Here is a 20,253-nt window from a genome sequence, read left to right on the forward strand (position 1 = left end):
ATCCCTAGAGTCGACGTTCACCGAGGGGAAAAGAGACACACCGAAAGACTGACGTCAGCCAGGACTTATAGAGGTCCTGCAACAAAGTCCTGAGGCGTGAGAATTCGTCATCGGGCCGGTGGATTAGCCGTCTGTTTTTTTCTCCTCGATGGACGAAGATTGATGGGATTCGGGACTGATGCTACACGCAATGAGCAACACCAAGTAAGTTTAAAGAGGCCGACTCTATAACCGTGTCGTTGTGCAGTCTCCGCCACTGTGTGAGGCGTTGAGAAGAGGCCGACTCTATAACCGTGTCGTTGTGCAGTCTCCGCCACTGTGTGAGGCGTTGAGAAGTTCGCTACTTTGTGTAGCGATACCCGGGTTCCTTGCTACTTTGTGGAGCAAGAGGTTCCTCGCTACTTTGTGTGGCTAGAGGTGAGTTCTCCGCCACTTTGTGGGGCGTTGAGAAGTTCCGCGGGGTCCAGACTGTGCTGGACGATAGGCCTATTTTGTGTTGTTTTTGTTGTCGTTGTTATTGTTGTCATCGTTGTTGTTGTTGTGTGAGTGTGTGCGGAGCAGAACACGTGGTCTGTGACGTCGGCAGCTGTTGTTGTTATTATGGGTTCCCAAGCAACCAAGAGTGTGTCAGAGGGTGATGAGAAGTTTATGATGAAATTCGCTCCCGGTAGCGCAAAGTATTTAGGACATTGGCGCAAGAAATATGATTTTGAAGGTAAATTGGTTGTAGGACAATGTCAAGTGTTAGTAGACCAGTTGACAGTAAAGGCAGCTTGTGCGAAAGGAAAATTGAAACAGGAGAAGGAGTTACAACTGGCGTCCGCTAAATTGTGGTTGGAGCAGGCGCAGAAAAGACAGGAGGCAGTGAATGCGAAGAGAGCAGCTTTGCAGGCATTAGCTGTGAAACCTGAAGATGAGACGGTGCGGTCTACTTCAGTGGTGCTGACGTTAAAGGACCAACAGCGTAGAGCAGCATTAGAGAGAGAGAGAGAGGCCAGAGAGGAGGAAGAAAAGCGGGAGCAGGAGAAGAGAGAGAGAGAGGAGGAGGACAGAGTACTGCTGGAGTTTGGGGATGCCGCAGCACGATATTTAAGCCCTTATAACACTAGATCCAAAACTAAAAGTGATGGGGCGAGTGCAGCTGGTATGCCTGTCTACCCTTTCCATGATACCTTTCCCATGGTGGAGGTTGCGAATCCCCACTTTGGTGTTGAAGATGACCGAAGCCGTGTTATTTGTGTTTACAGGCCATGGACTGAATCTGAATGTGCAGAGGCATGTAAAGATTTAGGAAACCCGTTGACTAATGTTGATGAATTTATCGCCCGACACAAGCAACTCTGCTCCTCGTACCGTTTAAACGGTCAGGAAACAGAAGCCACCTTTAAGAAGTGTCTCACATATAACTGGGCTCGGGTGCGAGGCACCTACACAGGGAGGGATGGTAATACTATCCTACCCTATGGCCATGCAAATTTAAGAGGCCAAGTTGATGGGGTTTATGAGCGTCTTAGAAATACTTTTAAAGCTTCTGTAGATTACAACAAAATCGCCCAATGCATTCAGAAAGAAGGAGAAGATGTTCATGAGTTCAGGGCAAGATTAGAGGAAGTTTTCAAAGAACATAGCGGCCTTGAAGAGAGTGCAGAGAAGGCCAGTCCATATCAGCAACAGTTAAAACATGCTTTGATGAATGGCTTTCATTCACCCATTGCTGATTTTATTAGAAAACAAAATGTTAGTCATAACACTGACGGGTCCGTTGAATGCATGAACTGGGCCCGCCATGCACAGGAAGTCATTAAAAATAAAAAAAAGAAGTCACAAAGCGCTGAGGTCGCTGCTTTTTTAGCAGGTGAAATTTTGTTTCAGGGACAGGCTGGAAGAGGGCAAAACAGAGGCAGGAATAGGAGAGGTAGAGGCCCATGGCGACCCCAGGATAACCGTGGTAAAAGTAATGATAGATGCTATGCATGTGGGGAAACGGGCCATCACGCAAGGGAGTGTCCTGATCGCATGCCTGAAGAGTATAAGCGCCCTGATCCAAGAAACCCTTATTATAATAAATGACTAGCACCTGTTGACACTGCTAACACACATACATGTACAAATGATCCCTTACTTTGCCAGAATTTACAACAGCCTGTGTTTCAGACTCTAGATTTGACTGAAGTATTGTTAAATCTGTCAGGGAAAGAAGTAAAACCAGTTCACACGTTAACTGTGCAAGGCAAAACTGTTCAATTTCTGTGTGATTCAGGTGCAGATAAAACTGTTTTAAAAGATCATGTGTCAGGAGTTGACCCTTCAAATGGCACAATTTATGTGAAGTCTGCAAATGGTCAGTTAAATCAGCATAGAATCTCTAAACCAGTCTGGATTAGAGATCCTACCACAGGAGAGGCAGTTCAGAGTTCAGTTGTAATGTGCCCAACTTGTCCGGTGAACCTCTTGGGAAGAGATATGATGATGAAACTTGGAATTTCAATAATTCCAACATCCATTGGGATGATAGCTGCAGGAAAAGGTGAAACTGCTGAGACAATGGTTCATCAGGGCAGTGGGGATTTGCATTATTACTGGACACTTGACCTGTCGGCCTCCAGACCTGATCAAATAAACTGTAAACTGTTAGCTGCAGCTGAGGAAATGTTGACAACTAGCCATGACATACAGCCACCAGATGATTTGCATGTCACACTGAGATTTAAGACCATGCCTGGGCCTGATGAGGCCTACACAGATAAAGTGCTGAAATTAGGGCCACAGAGAATCACCATAAAAGCAATATATACTGATGGTGAAACCATGGCTGGATGTAGTGTGATCCTTTCTGAAGCTGCACAACAACTCTTTACAGGGCAAACACCACACATTTCACTGACAAAGAGTGTCACAGCCGAGTGGACAGACTTAGCATCTTTGGTGAGACAGGGGGAGAGTGTTAGAATGTGGCAGCAAGCTGGAGGGGGTTGGGAGACAGACATGCAGCACAGCATCTTTCGTAAAAAGCTGGGATGGGTGACACACACTACACCACAAACACATTTAAAGGGGAGTGAGAATGACACAGCAGAATGATATGTTGTAGATGTCAAAGATCACCCGGAGCTTAAACAGGTCCCAGAGAAGCTCTGGTCTACTGGGAAGACTGATGTGGGGTTAATAACAACAGCGAGTCCGGTAGTTATAAAACCCAAAACGTCTTTTAGGCCAAGAGTGAAACAATATCCCTTAAAGCCTGATGCAGTAGAAGGCATTAAACCAGTAATAGAGGATATGATTAAGGCAGGGATACTAGTTGAAGCTCCACAAGCAGCATGTAACACACCCATCTTCCCAGTTAGAAAGGCTGATTCACAGTCGTGGCGCATGATTCAAGATTTAAGAGCTGTAAATCAAGCAGTGGAGAGTATAGCTCCATGCGTCCCCGACCCCCACACCTTATTAAATCAGCTTAAACCAGACATGACACATTTCACTGTGGTAGATTTAAGTAATGCTTTCTTTTCCATACCAGTACATGAGAATTCACAAGGCTGGTTTGGTTTCACGTATCAAGGCAAAAAATACACATACACCAGACTGCCGCAAGGTTTTTGTGATAGTCCTACAATTTTCACACAGAATATTACAAATTGTCTGTCTGATTTTGTGATTCCATCACATTCACAGATGTTGGTATATGTCGATGACATTTTAATTGCATCCAATTCAGAGAAGAACTGCAAAGACATATCATTGGCATTGCTGACTCACTTAGCTGAGACAGGTAACAAGGCCTCACTTTCTAAGCTACAGTGGGTAAAGACAGAAGTGAAATTTTTAGGACATCTGCTTAGTGCAGCAGGAAAGAGCATACACCCAGAGAGGAAAACAGCTATCTTGGCAGCACCTAGGCCAGTGACAAAGAAACACATGATGCAATTCCTAGGGTTGCTAAATTTCTGTCGATCGTGGATGCCCCATTACTCTGAAATTGCGCAGCCATTATTAGATATGATGTACAGTAAGCCTTTGGCTATGTCAGAAAGTTTAAGTTGGACCCCTGAGGGGGAGCAAGCTTTGTGCACGCTGAAACAGATGCTGACAGGAGCATCAGTTTTAGGACTTCCAGATTATAACAAGCCTTTTGTTCAAACTGTTGACTGTAAAGGACATTTTATGACGTCCATGTTAGCACAAAAATGTGGAGGTGGCATGAAGCCAGTAGCTTATTATTCTAAGAGGCTGGATCCTGTGGCTTGTGCCTTACCTCACTGTGTGCGATCTGTGTGTGCAGCCGCTGAAGCCGTAAAGTGTTCTGGTGAAATTGTTTTGTTTCACCCTTTGACCCTGCTGGTCCCACATGAGGTTGATGTTTTATTGCTGCAGACTAAAATGACATTCTTGTCACCTGCAAGACACTTGTCTTTAATGTCACTGTTGCTCTCCCAGCCACACATAACTATTAAGCGGTGTACTACTTTGAATCCCTCTACATTGTTGCCCACAGAGGAGGAGGGTACACCACATGTGTGTAGTGAGCATGTGGAAACACAGTGTAAACCTAGAAGTGATTTAACGGACATACCACTCACTGAGGGCAAGATTTGGTTTGTTGATGGTTCCAGTTTTAAAACAGCAGAGGGAAAGACTAAAACAGGCTTTGCTGTTGTGGATGATGTGCAGGTCATCCGTGCTGGGCAGTTATCACATTCCATGTCTGCCCAAGCAGCTGAGATAGTGGCTCTGACAGAAGCCTGCAAGGCAGCTGAAGGGCAGGCAGTGACTATATATACAGACAGTCAGTATGCATATGCTACACTTCATTTCTTTGCCGCTCAGTGGTCAAGACGAGGCATGACAACTTCAACAGGGAAACCTGTGGAGCATGCAACATTGTTGCAGGCCCTGTTGAAAGCAGTCTTACTGCCTAGTAAAGTTGCAGTTTGCAAATGTGCAGCACACACACGTGGCACTGACCCCATTGTACTGGGCAACGCCTTTGCAGACAGAATTGCAAAGGAAGCAGCCCTTGGAACACATGGGGTTCATATTCTGGCGGCACAGGAGCAAACTATGCCCATCACACATGATGTGCTGGCAGACATGCAGTCACACTCACCTCCAGCTGAGAAGCAGCTGTGGCTCACTAAAGGAGCAAGCCTGCGAGGTGATGTCTACTATCTTTGTGATAAACCTATATTGCCTAAAAACTTATATAGGACTGCTGCAATTTTGAGCCATGGGCTCTGCCACATCTCGACAGCCGGAATGGTGGCAACAGTCGAACGGCAGTTTTTCACACTGGGATTCAATGCTTATTCAAAACATTTTTGTAAAGCATGTTTAATATGTTGTAAACATAATGCTCAGGGGAACCTCAGACCTAGGAGAGGAAGGTTTCCCAGACCCAGCTACCCATTTGAAGTAATCCATATGGATTTCATTGAGTTGTCTAACTGTAACACCTACAGGTACTGCCTGGTGATTGTGTGCCCGTTCTCAAAGTGGGTAGAAGTTGTCCCCACTAAGAAAGCAGATGCTATTTCAGTGGCTAAAGTGATATGCAAAAATGTGATCCCAGAGCATGGGATCCCCCAGACTATTTACAGTGACAATGGTCCTCATTTTGTGAATGAAGTAATTGAGAAAATGTCACAACATCTGGGGATAACACTGAAAACGCACTGCTCATATCACCCCCAGAGTGCGGGGCTGGTTGAAAGGACTAATGGCACAGTAAAGCTGAGACTCAGGAAAACAATGGAGGAAACAGGCAGAACATGGGTAGACTGCATTGAGCTAGTGAAAATGTATATGAGAATCACGCCAACTGATAATGGCCTAACGCCTTTTGAAATAATATATGGCAGGCCATTTAGAGTTCCAGTGTTCTGTAATGATAATGATAAAGCAGAAGAAGAAAACACACTAGCAGACTGGATGATTAAAATGCTGAAAAGCAAAGAAGTCATGAGTGCAAATAATCTGCCAGATGATTCTGTTTCTGTACAGGAAGAACGTCTGAAGCCAGGGGACTGGGTGCTGATAAAGGTCATAAAGAGGAAGTGCTGGTCAAAGCCACGGTGGGACGGACCATACCAGGCTCTGCTGACAACACCGACAGCTGTGAAAATTGCACAACGACCCACCTGGATACACCAAAGCCACTGCAAGAAGGTGACACACATCCAGGCCAGCTCGGAGTAAGTGGCAGGAAGACCGGGTACAAAGGGGGGGGAAAGCCTCCAGGGCCCCTCGTCTCAATCCGGTGAAGAAACCAACTGAGCCACGGGTACTCATCAGAATGGCTGGTAAAGTGTTGTCTACCCTGCTGGGTGTAATGGCTTTGATGTCATCATGGTCAGCTGTGGAGACCCTGTATGTCCAAGGAAACCACACCCAATACCCTCATGGCTATTCTACAAACTTTTGGTGGCAGTTTATGAATACAACTGCTCACTTGAACAATAGGACGGACTGCTATGTGTGTGCTCATATGCCATTATCCGCATATACATCTGGACTGTGGCCGTACAGCATACCAGAGGACAGGAGTTGGTGTCTGTTGGGCTTAGCAACTCATCCTGGCAACAGAGTCCTCTGGTCCCAGGCCAATTACAGTACACCTCTGAACATCACCTGGAGTAAGTCGCCACTTCTACACGTGAATTGTTCTGGACAAACTGACTTATTGGCCTGGCCTCAAGTGTCAGACCCATTGCCAGACATAATATTGCTGAACAAGCTGAATACAGCCCAATTGCCGTTGTGTGTGATGAACAATGGATCATTGTCAGTGGGGGAGTTGCCGCTTCACTTATGTGGATACATATACACCTACTGCCCTCCAGAGGATGAGAGCAGGTGTATGAAATGCTTGACCGATGCAAAGTGCGCTGAGAACTTGACATTAAGGAGGACTGAATGCAAGTCCAACCGGGCTTACAGGATACCAGTAAAGGCAAAGAGTCAGAAGTGGACAGGATGTTCAAGGACGGTGCCGAGCAGTAAAGGAACAAGAGTTTTGGCTGATTGGTATTTCCTGTGTGGACATAAAGCCTATCTATCACTCCCTGAGGGATGGGGAGGATTGTGTGCCGTGGTGAAATTATCAGATCATGTCTTCTTCATGGACAGAGTTGAACATCACCCTAGCAACTGACGGAAGCGTGAGGTGGATATAGCCTCACCTAACTCTTTTGGAGTGACAGTAGACACTGGGGTGCCGCGAGAATTCCGCATTTGGAGTGGAGGAGCTAAGTTCTTCCAAAGTTTGATCCCAAACATCGGAGTTGCAGAGGTGCGGGATCATGTGGAGATCAACCGATATGCCTTACTGCGACACATTAATCTTACTAAGACTCTGGGAACAGCCTTAGCGGAGGAGCAACAGGCCATCAGAACGATGGTACTGCAGAACAGGCTGACCCTAGACTTAATAACAGCATCACAAGGAGGAGTGTGTAAGCTGATTGGAGAGACGTGTTGTACGTTTATTCCGGATGGATATACGACTGGAGGAGACATCTATGAGGCACTGCAGAACTTAACTGCTCTGCAGAAATATGTGGCAGACCACACATCAGGAGGAGACGCGTCACAAGGCTAGATAGCCTGGTTGACATCTGGACCATGGTGGAATATGTTCTTACGGTTTTTGACTCCCATTCTTACATTATTGGCATTGCTTTGCTTGTTTACAGGTTGCATTTTGCCATGTGTAAGATCGATGGTGAATAAAATGATTGCTAACACCTTTACCAATTACATACTGTTGCAGCAGAGTGACATGGATACTAAGGCTGATATGTGTGTATGAAATGAAGCCTGCACTGAAAATGTTGACAAGTGGTGTAGAGCTGAAGATATATATATATACGCCGTATAGCCTTAAAAAATGACAATACAGGGTGGTGATGTTGGGTTTAGATTTTATTATTGTCATTTGTATTAGGAAACATTTAACCATATATGCTTAGAGGTGTATAATCAATTGTGTAGTGATAAGTTGTGTGATCTTTAACAGGCTACAGAGGCTTGGTGTGTATTCCACACTGGAATGCACACCTGCATCTTGGGGGCATGGGAAAAGTTCGCATCTTGTCTTATTGTTTTATGGTAGGATTAACGTAGCTACGTCTGTTCTAGTCTGAGTGCTTTTCTGTTTAGATGTGTCACGATCCTGGGTCTTAGGACCCAGTGTTTTGAGTTTTAGTTCATTTTGATGTTTATAGTATGTTTAGCTCATTAGGCCTCCTATGTTGATTTGCTTATTAGTTCCCCCTTGTGTTTCAACCCATGTTAAGTCTCCCCTGCCCTTCATGTCTCTCTGTGCCCCCTCTGTTCTGTTTATGGTGTGTCTTTGCATGTTTGAGTTTCTTGTTTTCTGTCACCCTGCATTGTGCATTATGTTCTCATGGTTGGTCTTTTGTTACTCCCTCTAGTCTAGTCTCTTGTGTTCAAAGCTGAGTATTTCCCTCTGTGTATTTTGGTTCTTAGACCTCTGCCTTATGGTTTGTCTCTGTTTCTTAGTTGCTGTCTCCACTGTGTCTAGTTCGCGTCTCTGTGTGATACTTCCTGTTTTACTTTGAAGGTCCATGCCTCATGTGAGTGTTTCTAGTTTTGCGTCTCTGTCTCGTCCAGTCCTGATTTCTCCCAGCTGTGCCCTCCTTCTGTGTCTCATTCCCTCGTTATCCCTCTGTGTATTTAAGCCCTGTGTTTCTCTTTGTCAGTGTCGTAGTCTCCATCATAGCTGTGTGATTTTTCCCTGTGGCTCCTTGTGCTTTAGTTTTTCCAGTTTAGTTTATTTTGTATTGTCTTTCGTGTCCCACTCCACGCCAGCAATAAAGCTGTGTTTTTTGAGTTTACCTTTTGTCTCTGTGAGTTTGCGTTTGGGTCCTCTCCTGCCTGCCACACAGCCGAACCATGACAAGATGAACTGCTGGACTTCCTTACCGGGGGGGTCTAGTCTACCCTCTTCCTGACCAAGGATGTTTGATGCTTTCATGTTATATGACCCTTTTGACCACACACACACACACACACACACACACACACGTGGTGGAACGACGCTTGGCTCCAGCCAGGTCTCCCTCATGCATGAGTAACCAGAGAACTTTGGTGCCTTGAGTCTTGTTTTTTGCTGTGTAGCAGATTGTCCTTAACGTTCCAGCGAATAGGTTTATGCTACAAACCTATCAACTGAACTTATGTGTCTTGAGTTTCAGTATGTTTCCATTATTTGCCTGTAAAATGAATGTGTGACAGTCACAGTAATGAGTGCTTCTATTTTTGTAGGACACAGAGACGACCACCTGGTGGAGGCAGGTTAAGGCTTTTGTCGGAGGAGCAAGAGAGGGAACTTGTAAACATGGTAATTGCAAATAATGTAATCCGCCTGCAAGAGATTCAAAGGAGAGTGATTGAGGATGATCATCTTTTTCGAGGCATAAATGCCATCAGCCTCTCCACAATTGACCGCATCCTCCGAAAGAATCAATTCCGGATGAAACAGGCATACCGAGTCCCTTTCGAACGAAACTCTGACAGAGTGAAAAACCAACGTGTGGAATATGTTCAGGTATGAGTTTTGATACTGTATAAAGTATTGTGTACCATCACAGCATGGCAGTTTATGCTGCCATTTCAGCACTCTTGAACTGTGGTTCAGGGTACCGATTGACTCTACTGTGTTATGTGTTTTGCAGAGAATCTTTGAGATTGAAGGACGGCCTGTTCCCCATGAAATAATCTTTGTGGATGAGGCAGGTTTTAACCTGACCAAAAGAAGGAAAAGGGGGAGGAACATAATTGGCCATCGGGCTATTGTAAATGTCCCTGGTCAGCGTGGGGGGAATGTCACTATGTGCGCAGCCATCAGCCAACGAGGGGTACTCCACCGCCATGCCGTACTAGGACCCTATAACACTATGCTTCTCCTTGCTTTTCTTGATGGTTTAAGACAACATATGTTCCAGCTGGACTACAGGGAACCAGCACAGCCAGAGCAGCCTCACTACGTTGTTGTGTGGGATAACGTCAGCTTCCATCGCGCTGCTCTGGTTCGTGACTGGTTTACCAAAAACCCAAGGTTTTCTAATATCTTTCTGCCTGCATACTCTCCCTTTCTAAACCCGATAGAGGAGTTATTTTCGGCATGGCGGTGGAAAGTGTATGACCGAGAACCTTATGTCCGTGTTCACCTCCTTCAGGCCATGGAAGAGGCCTGCCTAGACATATCAGTAGATGCATGCCAGGGGTGGATCAGGCATGCAAGAGGATTTTACCCCCGCTGCCTGGCTGGGGCCAATATAGCCTGTGATGTGGATGAGATTCTCTGGCCTGACCCAGACCACAGACAAGATGCTGAGGTGGGATAATGTTTCTGGTGTGTGTTGTACTGTATAGTACATGAATGACAATGTGCCACTGTACATACATTGGTTGCGTCTTTTGTGTTTATCATGTGACAAGGGTTTTGAAGGGGAGAACCATAAGCAACCTATTTGTTTTGGAACTATTGTTTTGAATTAATTGTACCAGTGTGCAAAACTCTGTTGTAGTGTGTGTGTTTTTGAGGGCTTGTGTTTGATGTCTGAGGGCAAAGTTTGGTTTTTCAGCAGGAGTGAATAGTTTTGGGTGTAGAGCTTCATTTTGACCTGGAAATAGGATGTCTGGGAAATTGAGTGAGATGTTATGAATTTGTGTTTACTGTTGTGAGGATAGGAGGCGTAGTTTCAAGAAATGTGCTTTAGCAATCGAGAAAAACTGTAATATGCCTCTGCATCTCTGCACTAAACTTCCTGTTTCTCAGTCTGGCTGAGCACTTGGTTTGTGGGTCAAAGCTGGCCTTCTTTTATACAGGCCTTTATTATTAAAATACATAAAACAATATAATCAGAAAATAACCACTGAGAACATATATTTATTCTTTAACAGCATTTTTGAAAACACAGCTGTTTCTATGCGTTTGGGCCTTTTGTCCACACGTAAACGGCGTTTCCAATCACCCAAAACTGAGGACGTGTGGACGAGGAATACAGAGTTCATCAAGCAACATCACAGGTACGTGGCTTTTTTAAAGTTTTTAAGTTTTTACTGTTTGTTATTGTTTACATGAGATGAATTGCAGAATGGCAGATAGAGACAAAATACTGTTACTGTTAATTTTAATATCTTCAGTTTTTACATGCTTACATATAGACTACACATGGAGTTACTGTCCTTCCATTTTGAAAGGCAGAGGCGTCATGGTGTAATTATTTTACTTGCAGTTGTTTTCTCCTGTGTAATAATATTCAACATTGCTATCAATACCTTTTTTTTCCAAATGTGTCTGTGTGCAAAATGGGTTCAAAATCATAATATATAACTGTGGGGTCCTGTTTGTCCATAGTTTGGACCGGGGGAACAAATCGAGGCAGGATCAGCCTGATATTATCTGTATCCCACTATAACTTTACTGTATAAAGAGCTAACATCCCCAAAATATCAGGAGTAGTTAGTCATTACAAGAAGTGTTTGTGCACTAAAAATCTAGAATGTGGGATACTGTTTGTCCGTGATTTGGAGAGCCCATCGCGTGCTCCCAACAGGGAAAACTAATTCTGCAGGGAGACCTACCTTGGATCTTGTGCAGGTGAAGCCAAATGGAAGATATGCTTCACCATATTTTCTAGTCTTTGGCTTGGAAGAAAATTGGTTTGGAAACCAATGCTTCATGTACTGCTTTGCATTTGGGAGCCACGTCAAAAAAACCCGTCTATTATGCTAGCAGTGTCCAAGAGTTGTTTTTTTTACCCCCCCACCCCACACACACACACACAGGCTGACATCTGGGGCCAGAGCTAAGAGTGTTGTGGGCCAGCAGTGGACCACCTCTGGCAAACATAATCTGAGCCACCTGAGGGCCATCATTCTTTGCGGTATGTGGGCCAGATTACGTGTAGATGTGTAAGCACATTGTGTGGGCCAGATCTGGGCCATACCAGTTTTGCTATGTGGGTCAAACAGCTGGCCTTACCTTCCCAAACGGACCAAACTTCATGAGTGAAGGGACAGAGGTCTTACAAGAGTCGAAGATTCCCACTTGATCGTCGTCTGTCAACTTTGGCAAAAAATTAATGGGACTGATGTTGAAATTCGGCTCGAAGGATCAAACTGTTAGAAACATTCTCTTATAAAGTGAAACACACAGAGTAGTGAGCGCCAACACATTTATTTTACTTGCAAGGAAGCAAAAGCACACACTTTGAATGTCTATCCAATTGCTTGCCTGGGAAATCCCATGAATTTCATTTATACAGTTCTTTTAATGTTTCCCTTGGAACAGATATGCGTGTGTGACACTTTTACAGATACATGGTGTACTAGTACATGAATTGAATTGTACTGTGGATAAGAGATAGCAGAGGAGCCACAACAAGGCCTGAAAAGAGGACAGATTGAGAGAGAGATTCAACCTTTCAGCTTATCAAAAAGTGTGTCGTATAGCTTTAATAATTTTCCTATCAATGTGAAAAGGAGAAATCTGACTAAAGGCAGAAAAGTCACAGCTGAGCAGCTCCTGTCACAAAGGTGAAATGCTGAGTGTTTTTTTTCATACCGTTGTAAGCTTTATTTGTGCTCTATGATTTTAAAAAAATGTATGCTAGAGGCATACATGCTAATTCTGTAAAAACGTTTTTGTGCATTAAATAAAATGGGAAGCGGAGTATCACACATCAATATTCAAGGTGCTCGTCTATCATCAGGTAGTTTTCCGTTGCTCATGCTTTGATCTAAGTACCCCTTGAATGTCAACTGTTGACGCTTTGATAAGATATAGCATGGTTCATGTGCAACTATTGAAAATAGATATGTATAATATCCAGACTATGGATAGTGGGAGAGAACTATAGTTTTCATTAATGATAAGATTCTTTATTTGCAGGCTTTTTATGAATAAGTACAGTGATCAGCTATATAAAATTTTCTACAGTTTTTGTGTGAGCGCACAAAGGTATTGTATTCCTGAGGTGTTCTAAGATGGCTTAGAACAGCGGTCCCCAACCCCCGGGCCTCGGTCCGTGAGTCGTTTGGTACCGGGCCACGAGTGTTGAGGCTCAGGTGTGAAATGTATGGTTTGCAGGGTTTTTATCGGTTTCCAGCGTTATTTTGTTATCGTTTTTATCGTTAACTCGGTTTTCCTGAGTCTTTTCACGTGTGTTATGAATAAATCTTCTTTTTTCGGTACCGGTACTAGTTTTATTTTGTTGTATTTATCCACGACACCTTAAAGGCCGGTCCGTGAAAATATTGTCAGGCATAAACCGGTCCGTGGCACAAAAAAGGTTGGAGACCGCTGGCTTAGAATACCTCAGGACACTCCAATAAGAAATGGAGGATGTCATAAGGAAGATAGATCTCATAAGAAATGTTTTGTGCAATCACAACCCAGATCCGGAAAATAAATATATGACTATTGTTAGTCATGAGCATTTCTGCTTATCGCACACCTCTTGCCATTATCCAAACAGCTATGAATAAGTACCCAGTATTTATTTCACAATACTGCAAAACAACATCAAACACCTGAGTTTCTCAGTATCAGTTTTCTGAAGACAATTTTAGTCAAAGGCATTATTGACCACAGAAAGCAATACCATTCCTATTCTGGCAAGTAGAACTGATAACCTAAGCAAATTTAAACGTTTGAGGAAGTGAAATCAAGGAGCAACGATCTGAATGGTGTGACTGGTTAGGGCTGATGAGAAGAGAAGAAAAAAGGGGGAAAATAGAGCACAGGGAGACAATTAGTTATTATGTGGAAATTATTACTACAGATTTTTTTCCTAATTTATCTTATATGACGAGGACATAGATTTGTGAGCTGAATGACAAATATTAAATTAAATTTTGCATTTGTGTTAATGTAATCAGCATTAACCCAACACTTCAGAGCAATCAAAGTTTGCCTTTTTATATCAAATATTATGTACTTTGTTTAACAAGTGTGACGCTTGTTGAATGAACTAACTGCATGGTCACAACATCATGGCCCTCCAGGCAGACGTATTTGCTTGCTCTGCTATCAGTTTTGATTGGCAAGCCTCAGTCCACCAGGATCAGCAACAGGACTTCAGGCAGCATTATCACAAACACTGACGTCCCACAGGGTTGTATCCTCAGCCCAATCCTTTACATCCTGTTCACCCACAACTGTGTCACCTCCAACAAAGAGAACACCATACTGAAGTTCACGGATGACACTGCAGTGATTGGTCACATCACTGGAGGGGACAAAGCGGCTTATAGGAGAGATAGCCGGTCTGGTGTCATGGCGTGAGGACAACAACCTCACCCTCAACACTGATAAGGAGATGATAGTGGACATGAGGAAGAAAAAGAGGCCTCACCAGCAGCTGTTTATCCAGGGGCTTGAAGTGGAGAGGGTGAGCAGCTTTAGGTACCTGGGCATCTACATCTCTGAGGACCTCACCTGGACACTGAACACCACACAGCTGGTCAAGAAGGCTCAGCAGCTGCTGTATTTCCTGAGGAGGCTGAGGAAATTTGGTATGTCGGCCAAGATCCTCAGCAGCTTCTACAGCTGCAATGTGGAGAGCACACTGACCAGCTGCATCACTGCATGATACAGCAGCACTACCTCTGTGGACCGCAAACGCCTGCAGAGAGTGATAACACCTGTGGAGAAGATCATCAGGACCCCGCTGCCCTCTCTGCAGAGCAGCTACCATCACAGACTCTGGAGGAGAGCTGCCTCCATCCTCAAAGACCCCACACACCCACAGCATGGACTGTTCACACTTCTGCCCTCGGGATGAAGGTTTAGAAGTGTGAAATCCAGAACATCTCGACTCAACAACTCCTTCTTCCCCACTGCTGTCAGACTCCTAAACAGCTGTCCTATTCTAACAGTGATAATTTTTAACAGTAATAATTTTTGCATATCGCATCATCTTACATATTAAGCTCATAGCTCTTTTGCATACTGTGGAGTATACCAGGCCCAAGCGCACACACACACGCAGATCCGTATTGCCAAGGACCACATTTATTGATGTTTACACAGCAGACAATATGACGCACAGACTGACAGCTCTCGATCCCAGCTGATGTGTGTCTCTTTTCCCTTAGCGCTCTTCCACTCCTCTCCGCCTCACTATATAAAGGGAAGGAAAACCACCATCAGTCCAAAATCGCCTCCTCCCCTGCAGCCGCGCCCCGGACCACACCTCCGCCACACACCCCCACCGCCCGACTGAGGCCGGGAAGCCCACTGGCCGAACCTACTCCCCCCCCCCCCCCCGCGAGCGAGAGAGGAAATCGGCCACTGCCATCTGCACCCCCGGCCTATGGACCACCTTGAACTTAAAAGGCTGCAAAGCCAGATACCACCGGGTGATCCGGGCGTTGGCATCCTTCATGCGGTGGAGCCACTGTAGCGGGGCGTGGTCCGAGCAGAGGGTGAATGAGCGCCCCAGGAGGTAATAGCGAAGGGAGTCGACCGCCCACCGGATAGCCAAGCACTCCTTCTCCACGGTGCTGTACCGTCTCTCGCGTTCCGCCAGCTTCCGGCTGATGTGAAGAACGGGACGGTCGGCCCCCCTCACCTGCTGGGACAAAACGGCCCCCAGCCCTCTGTTCGAGGCGTCAGTCTGCAGAACAAAAGGGAGGGAAAAGTCAGGAGTGTGAAGCAGCGGCTCCCCACAGAGAGCCTTTTTCACCTGCACAAACGCCGTCTGGCACGGCCCCGTCCACTGGACCAGATCTGGAGCACCCTTCCGGGTAAGATCGGTTAAGGGGCTGGTCAGCTGCGCAAACCCTGGCACGAACCGGCGATAGTAACCCGCCAGCCCCAGAAACCGTCTCACCTCCTTTTTAGTCTTGGGGCGCGGGCAGGATGCGATCGCTGCCGTCTTCTCCACCTGTGGACGCACCTGCCCGCCCCCCAAGTGGTACCCCAGATACTGCACCTCCCTCCGTCCAACCGCACACTTCTTCGGGTTGGCCGTGAGCCCCGCCTGCCTCAGGGACTCCAGGACCGCGGCCACCCGCTGCACGTGCTCCGCCCAGGTGTTGCTGTGGATGATCACGTCATCCAAGTAGGCAGCAGCATACGCAGCGTGCGGGCGCAGCACCCGGTCCATGAGGTGCTGGAAGGTGGCAGGGGCCACGAACAAGCCGAACGGAAGCGTAACGAATTGGTACAAACCGTACGGAGTGGAGAAGGCCGTTTTCTCCTTGGACTCGGCAGACAAGGGAATCTGCCAATAGCCCTTGGTTAAATCCAGGGTTGTGAAAAAACGGGCCTTGCCCAGCCGATCCAGGAGCTCGTCGACCCGGGGCATGGGATAAGCATCAAAACGTGACACTGCATTCACCCTGCGATAGTCGACACAGAACCATATAGACCCATCCTTCTTCACCACCAGAACGATGGGGCTACACCATGCGCTGTGCGACTCTTCTATCACTCCCATCCTCAGCATATCAGCCAATTCCCTCTGCACGATTTGCTGTTTATGCTCAGGAAGCCTGTAGGGCCGTGAACGCACCGTCACGCCAGGCTGCGTTACAAAATGATGCTCAATGAGAGACGTCCGGCCGGGCAGGGGGGAGAACACGTCAGCAAAATGCTGTTGTGGTAATTATGTTTTACGGAGTCGTGGCTCTGTGAGGACATCCCGGACTGCGCGCTCAAGCTGGAGGGCTTTCATCTGCTGCGCGCGGACCGGCAGGCCGCTCTCTCCGGTAAAACCAAAGGTGGAGGTGTCTGCTTCTACATCAATAGTGGCTGGTGCACAGATGTAACAGTGATTGCTCAGCACTGCTCTTCCTCTCTGGAATATCTTTTTATTCACTGCAAACCGTTTTATTCTCCGCGGGAGTTTGCTTCATTCATCCTGGCCGCTGTTTACATCCCGCCAGACGCGGATGCGCAAGCAGCTCAGTGCGCACTCGCAGAGCAGATTCTCCACACGGAGCGGACATACCCGGACTCTCTCATCATTGCTCTTGGGGACTTTAACAAAGCCAATCTGAGCCATGAGCTTCCGAAATACAAGCAGTATATTAAATGCCCGACCAGAGAGGAGAGGACATTGGACCACTGCTACAGCACGATCAGCGGGGCCTATCGCGCGGTGCCGCGCGCTTCACTCGGACTTTCTGATCACGTCATGATCCACCTAATCCCCGCGTACAGACAGAGGCTGAAGCTCTCCAAACCTGTCGTGAGGACCAAAAAACTGTGGAGCAACGAGGCTGTGGAGGAGCTTCGCACGTGTTTGGAGACCACAGACTGGGACACATTGAAGGCTGCTTCTAACAGCTTGGACGAGTTTACGGACACTGTCACCTCCTATATCCACTTCTGTGAGGACAGCATTGTGCCATCACGCACCAGGGTGAGTTATAACAATGACAAACCCTGGTTTACCCCTAAACTCAAAAAGCTGTGGCTGGAAAAGAGTAAGGCGTTCAGAAGCGGAGACAGGGACTGCTACAGAGAGGCCAAGTACAAGTTCACTAAGGAAGTGGACATTGCCAAACATCAGCACTCTGAGAAGATGCAGCAGCAGATCTCAGAGAATGACTCGGCCTCTGTGTGGAAAGGTTTTAGGAATATTACAAACTACAAGCCTAAAACCCCCCACTCCACTGACGACTTGCTCTTGGCCAACACCCTCAACGACTTCTACTGTCGTTTTGACGAGCCATCAGGCAGCCTTCACACCTCCAACGACCCCAACAATAGAGGCACTTTGGACACTCATTCCCCCACCTCTCCCCCCTCCATAGAGCCATCACCACCTTCAAACTGTTCACCTACAACACCCCCCTCCTCACCCCACACAAAAGAGGATTTCACACCACCTCCTCCGACCACAACTCTTCATATTCATGAAGCAGATGTGAGGAAGCAGTTTAAGAATCTGAATGCTCGGAAAGCTCCCGGCCCAGACGGTGTGTCTCCTGCCACCCTCAGACACTGTGCAAACGAGCTGGCCCCAGTGTTTTCTGGCATCTTCAACTCCTCACTGCAGGCATGTCATGTGCCTGCCTGCTTCAAGTCCTCTACCATAATCCCTGTCCCCAAGAAACCTAGGATCACTGGACTAAATGACTACAGACCCGTGGCTCTGACATCTGTGGTCATGAAGTCATTTGAGCGCCTAGTTCTCTCCCATCTCAAGACCCTCACGGCCCCCCTCCTGGACCCCCTGCAGTTTGCATATAGAGCCAACAGGTCTGTAGACGACGCCATCAACATGGCCCTACACTTCATCCTGCAGCATCTGGACTCCCCAGGAACCTACGCCAGGATCCTGTTTGTGGACTTCAGCTCTGCCTTCAACACCATCCTTCCAGACCATCTCCGAGGCAAGCTTTCCCAGATGAATGTGCCTGATCCCATCTGCCGGTGGATCACTGACTTCCTGACGGACAGGAAGCAGCACGTGAGGCTGGGGAAGAATGTCTCGGACTCCCGGACCATCAGCACCGGCTCCCCTCAGGGCTGTGTTCTTTCTCCTCTGCTCTTCTCCCTGTACACCAACTGCTGCACCTCCACCCACCAGTCTGTCAAGCTAATCAAGTTCGCAGATGACACCACCGTCATTGGGCTCATCTCTGACGGGGATGAGTCTGCCTACAGGAGGGAGGTTGAACGTCTGGTGTCCTGGTGCAGCCACAACAACCTGGTGCTGAATGCCCAGAAGACAGTGGAGATTATTGTGGACTTCAGGAAGCACACAGCCCCACTCCCCCCCATCATCCTGACTGACACCCCCATCACCTCTGTGGACTCATTCCGCTTCCTGGGTACCACCATCACCCAGGACCTGAAGTGGGAGCCCACCATCACCTCCGTCATCAAGAAAGCCCAGCAGAGGATGTACTTCCTGAGGCAGCTGAAGAAATTCAACCTGCCAACACGGACGATGATGCAATTCTACACTGCAATCATCGAGTCCATCCTCACCTCCTCCATCACCGTGTGGTACGCTGGAGCCACTATCAGGGACAAACAGAGACTGCAGCGTGTTGTGCGCTCTGCTGAGAAGGTGATTGGCTGCAGACTCCCATCTCTGCAGGACCTGTACACCTCCAGGACACTGCGGCGTGCAGCCCGGATCTCAGCTGACCCTTCTCACCCTGGACACAGTCTGTTTGACCTGCTCCCCTCAGGCAGGAGGCTCCGGTCCATTCGCACCAGAACCTCTCGCCACAAGAACAGTTTCTTCCCCTCTGCTGTTGGACACATGAACAATAACCACATGACTGTCCCCGCCACTAACACATGACCCTACGCTGTGTCACTGCATCATTTCATGTCTGGCACTGATCACCACCTGCACTCATGTATATATCTTTCTACGTAGCACTCATAATTCTTATTCTCATGTATATATCTCATGTATATCTCATGCACATATCTTTCTTTCTACATAGCACTTTAATTCTTATTGTTTGCACTGAAGCACCGCAGCAATTTCCTAATGTTGTAAACCTCAACATCTGGCAATAAACCCATTCTGATTCTGATTCTGATTGTAACACGACAACGTCCGCTCTCTGGGCCTGTGTGAGATGGTCATCACAAGGGAGGGAGGCGGGGATGATGGAATTTGGCACCTCCGGCCCCAACTCATCTCTCTCCTTAACCAGGCTTACCAGAGAAGCGGTTTCAACCTCTCTCCACGCTTTAAGGAGATTGAGGTGATAAATCTGCGTGGCCCCTCCCCTGTCCGACCGAGCGACCTCATAGTCAACGTCCCCGACTCGCCGTGTGACCACAAAGGGTCCTTGCCACTTGGCGAGCAATTTCGAGCTGGAAGAAGGGAGTAATACAAGCACTTTGTCTCCCGGTGAAAATTGCCCGAGTCTAGCCCCTCTGTCATACAGGCGTTGCTGACGCTGCTGAGCCTGGAGCAAATTCTCCCGTGACAACCTCCCCAAAGTGTGGAGTTTAGCTCTCAGGTCCAACACGTACTGAATCTCATTCTTGGCGGGGCTCGGACCGTCCTCCCAGCTTTCTTTAATCAGGTCGAGCACCCCGCGTGGCCTCCTGCCGAACAGCAGTTCAAAGGGAGAAAATCCCGTGGAGGCCTGGGGCACCTCCCGCACTGCGAATAACAGAGGGTCTAGCCAGTGATCCCAATTGCGTTCATCCTCGTTAATGAACTTACGAATCATGGACTTTAAGGTCTTATTCAGCCGCTCCACCAACCCGTCCGTCTGAGGGTGGTAGACGTTGGT

At 47.1% G+C, this 20,253-nt stretch overlaps 1 protein-coding gene and 1 pseudogene across 1 annotated transcript; both read left to right on the top strand.

The window, feature by feature from the left end:
- Positions 1–593: 593 nt before the first annotated feature.
- Positions 594–6,195, top strand: LOC146693151 (uncharacterized). The gene is made up of 3 exons (XM_085429703.1): positions 594–1,820; positions 1,873–1,948; positions 6,001–6,195. The coding sequence occupies exons 1-3, from the start codon at positions 601–603 to the stop codon at positions 6,193–6,195; spliced, it is 1,491 nt and encodes a 496-aa protein (XP_085285829.1). The 5' UTR covers positions 594–600.
- Positions 2,236–8,107, top strand: LOC146693152 (uncharacterized; annotated as a pseudogene).
- The last annotated feature ends 12,146 nt before the right edge of the window (positions 8,108–20,253 follow it).

This window comes from Copadichromis virginalis, linkage group LG14 (genome assembly GCF_057382275.1).
Source record: "Copadichromis virginalis isolate Kocher_CV1m ecotype Utaka linkage group LG14, C_Virginalis_male_GT1.1, whole genome shotgun sequence".
Taxonomy (NCBI): domain Eukaryota; kingdom Metazoa; phylum Chordata; class Actinopteri; order Cichliformes; family Cichlidae; genus Copadichromis; species Copadichromis virginalis.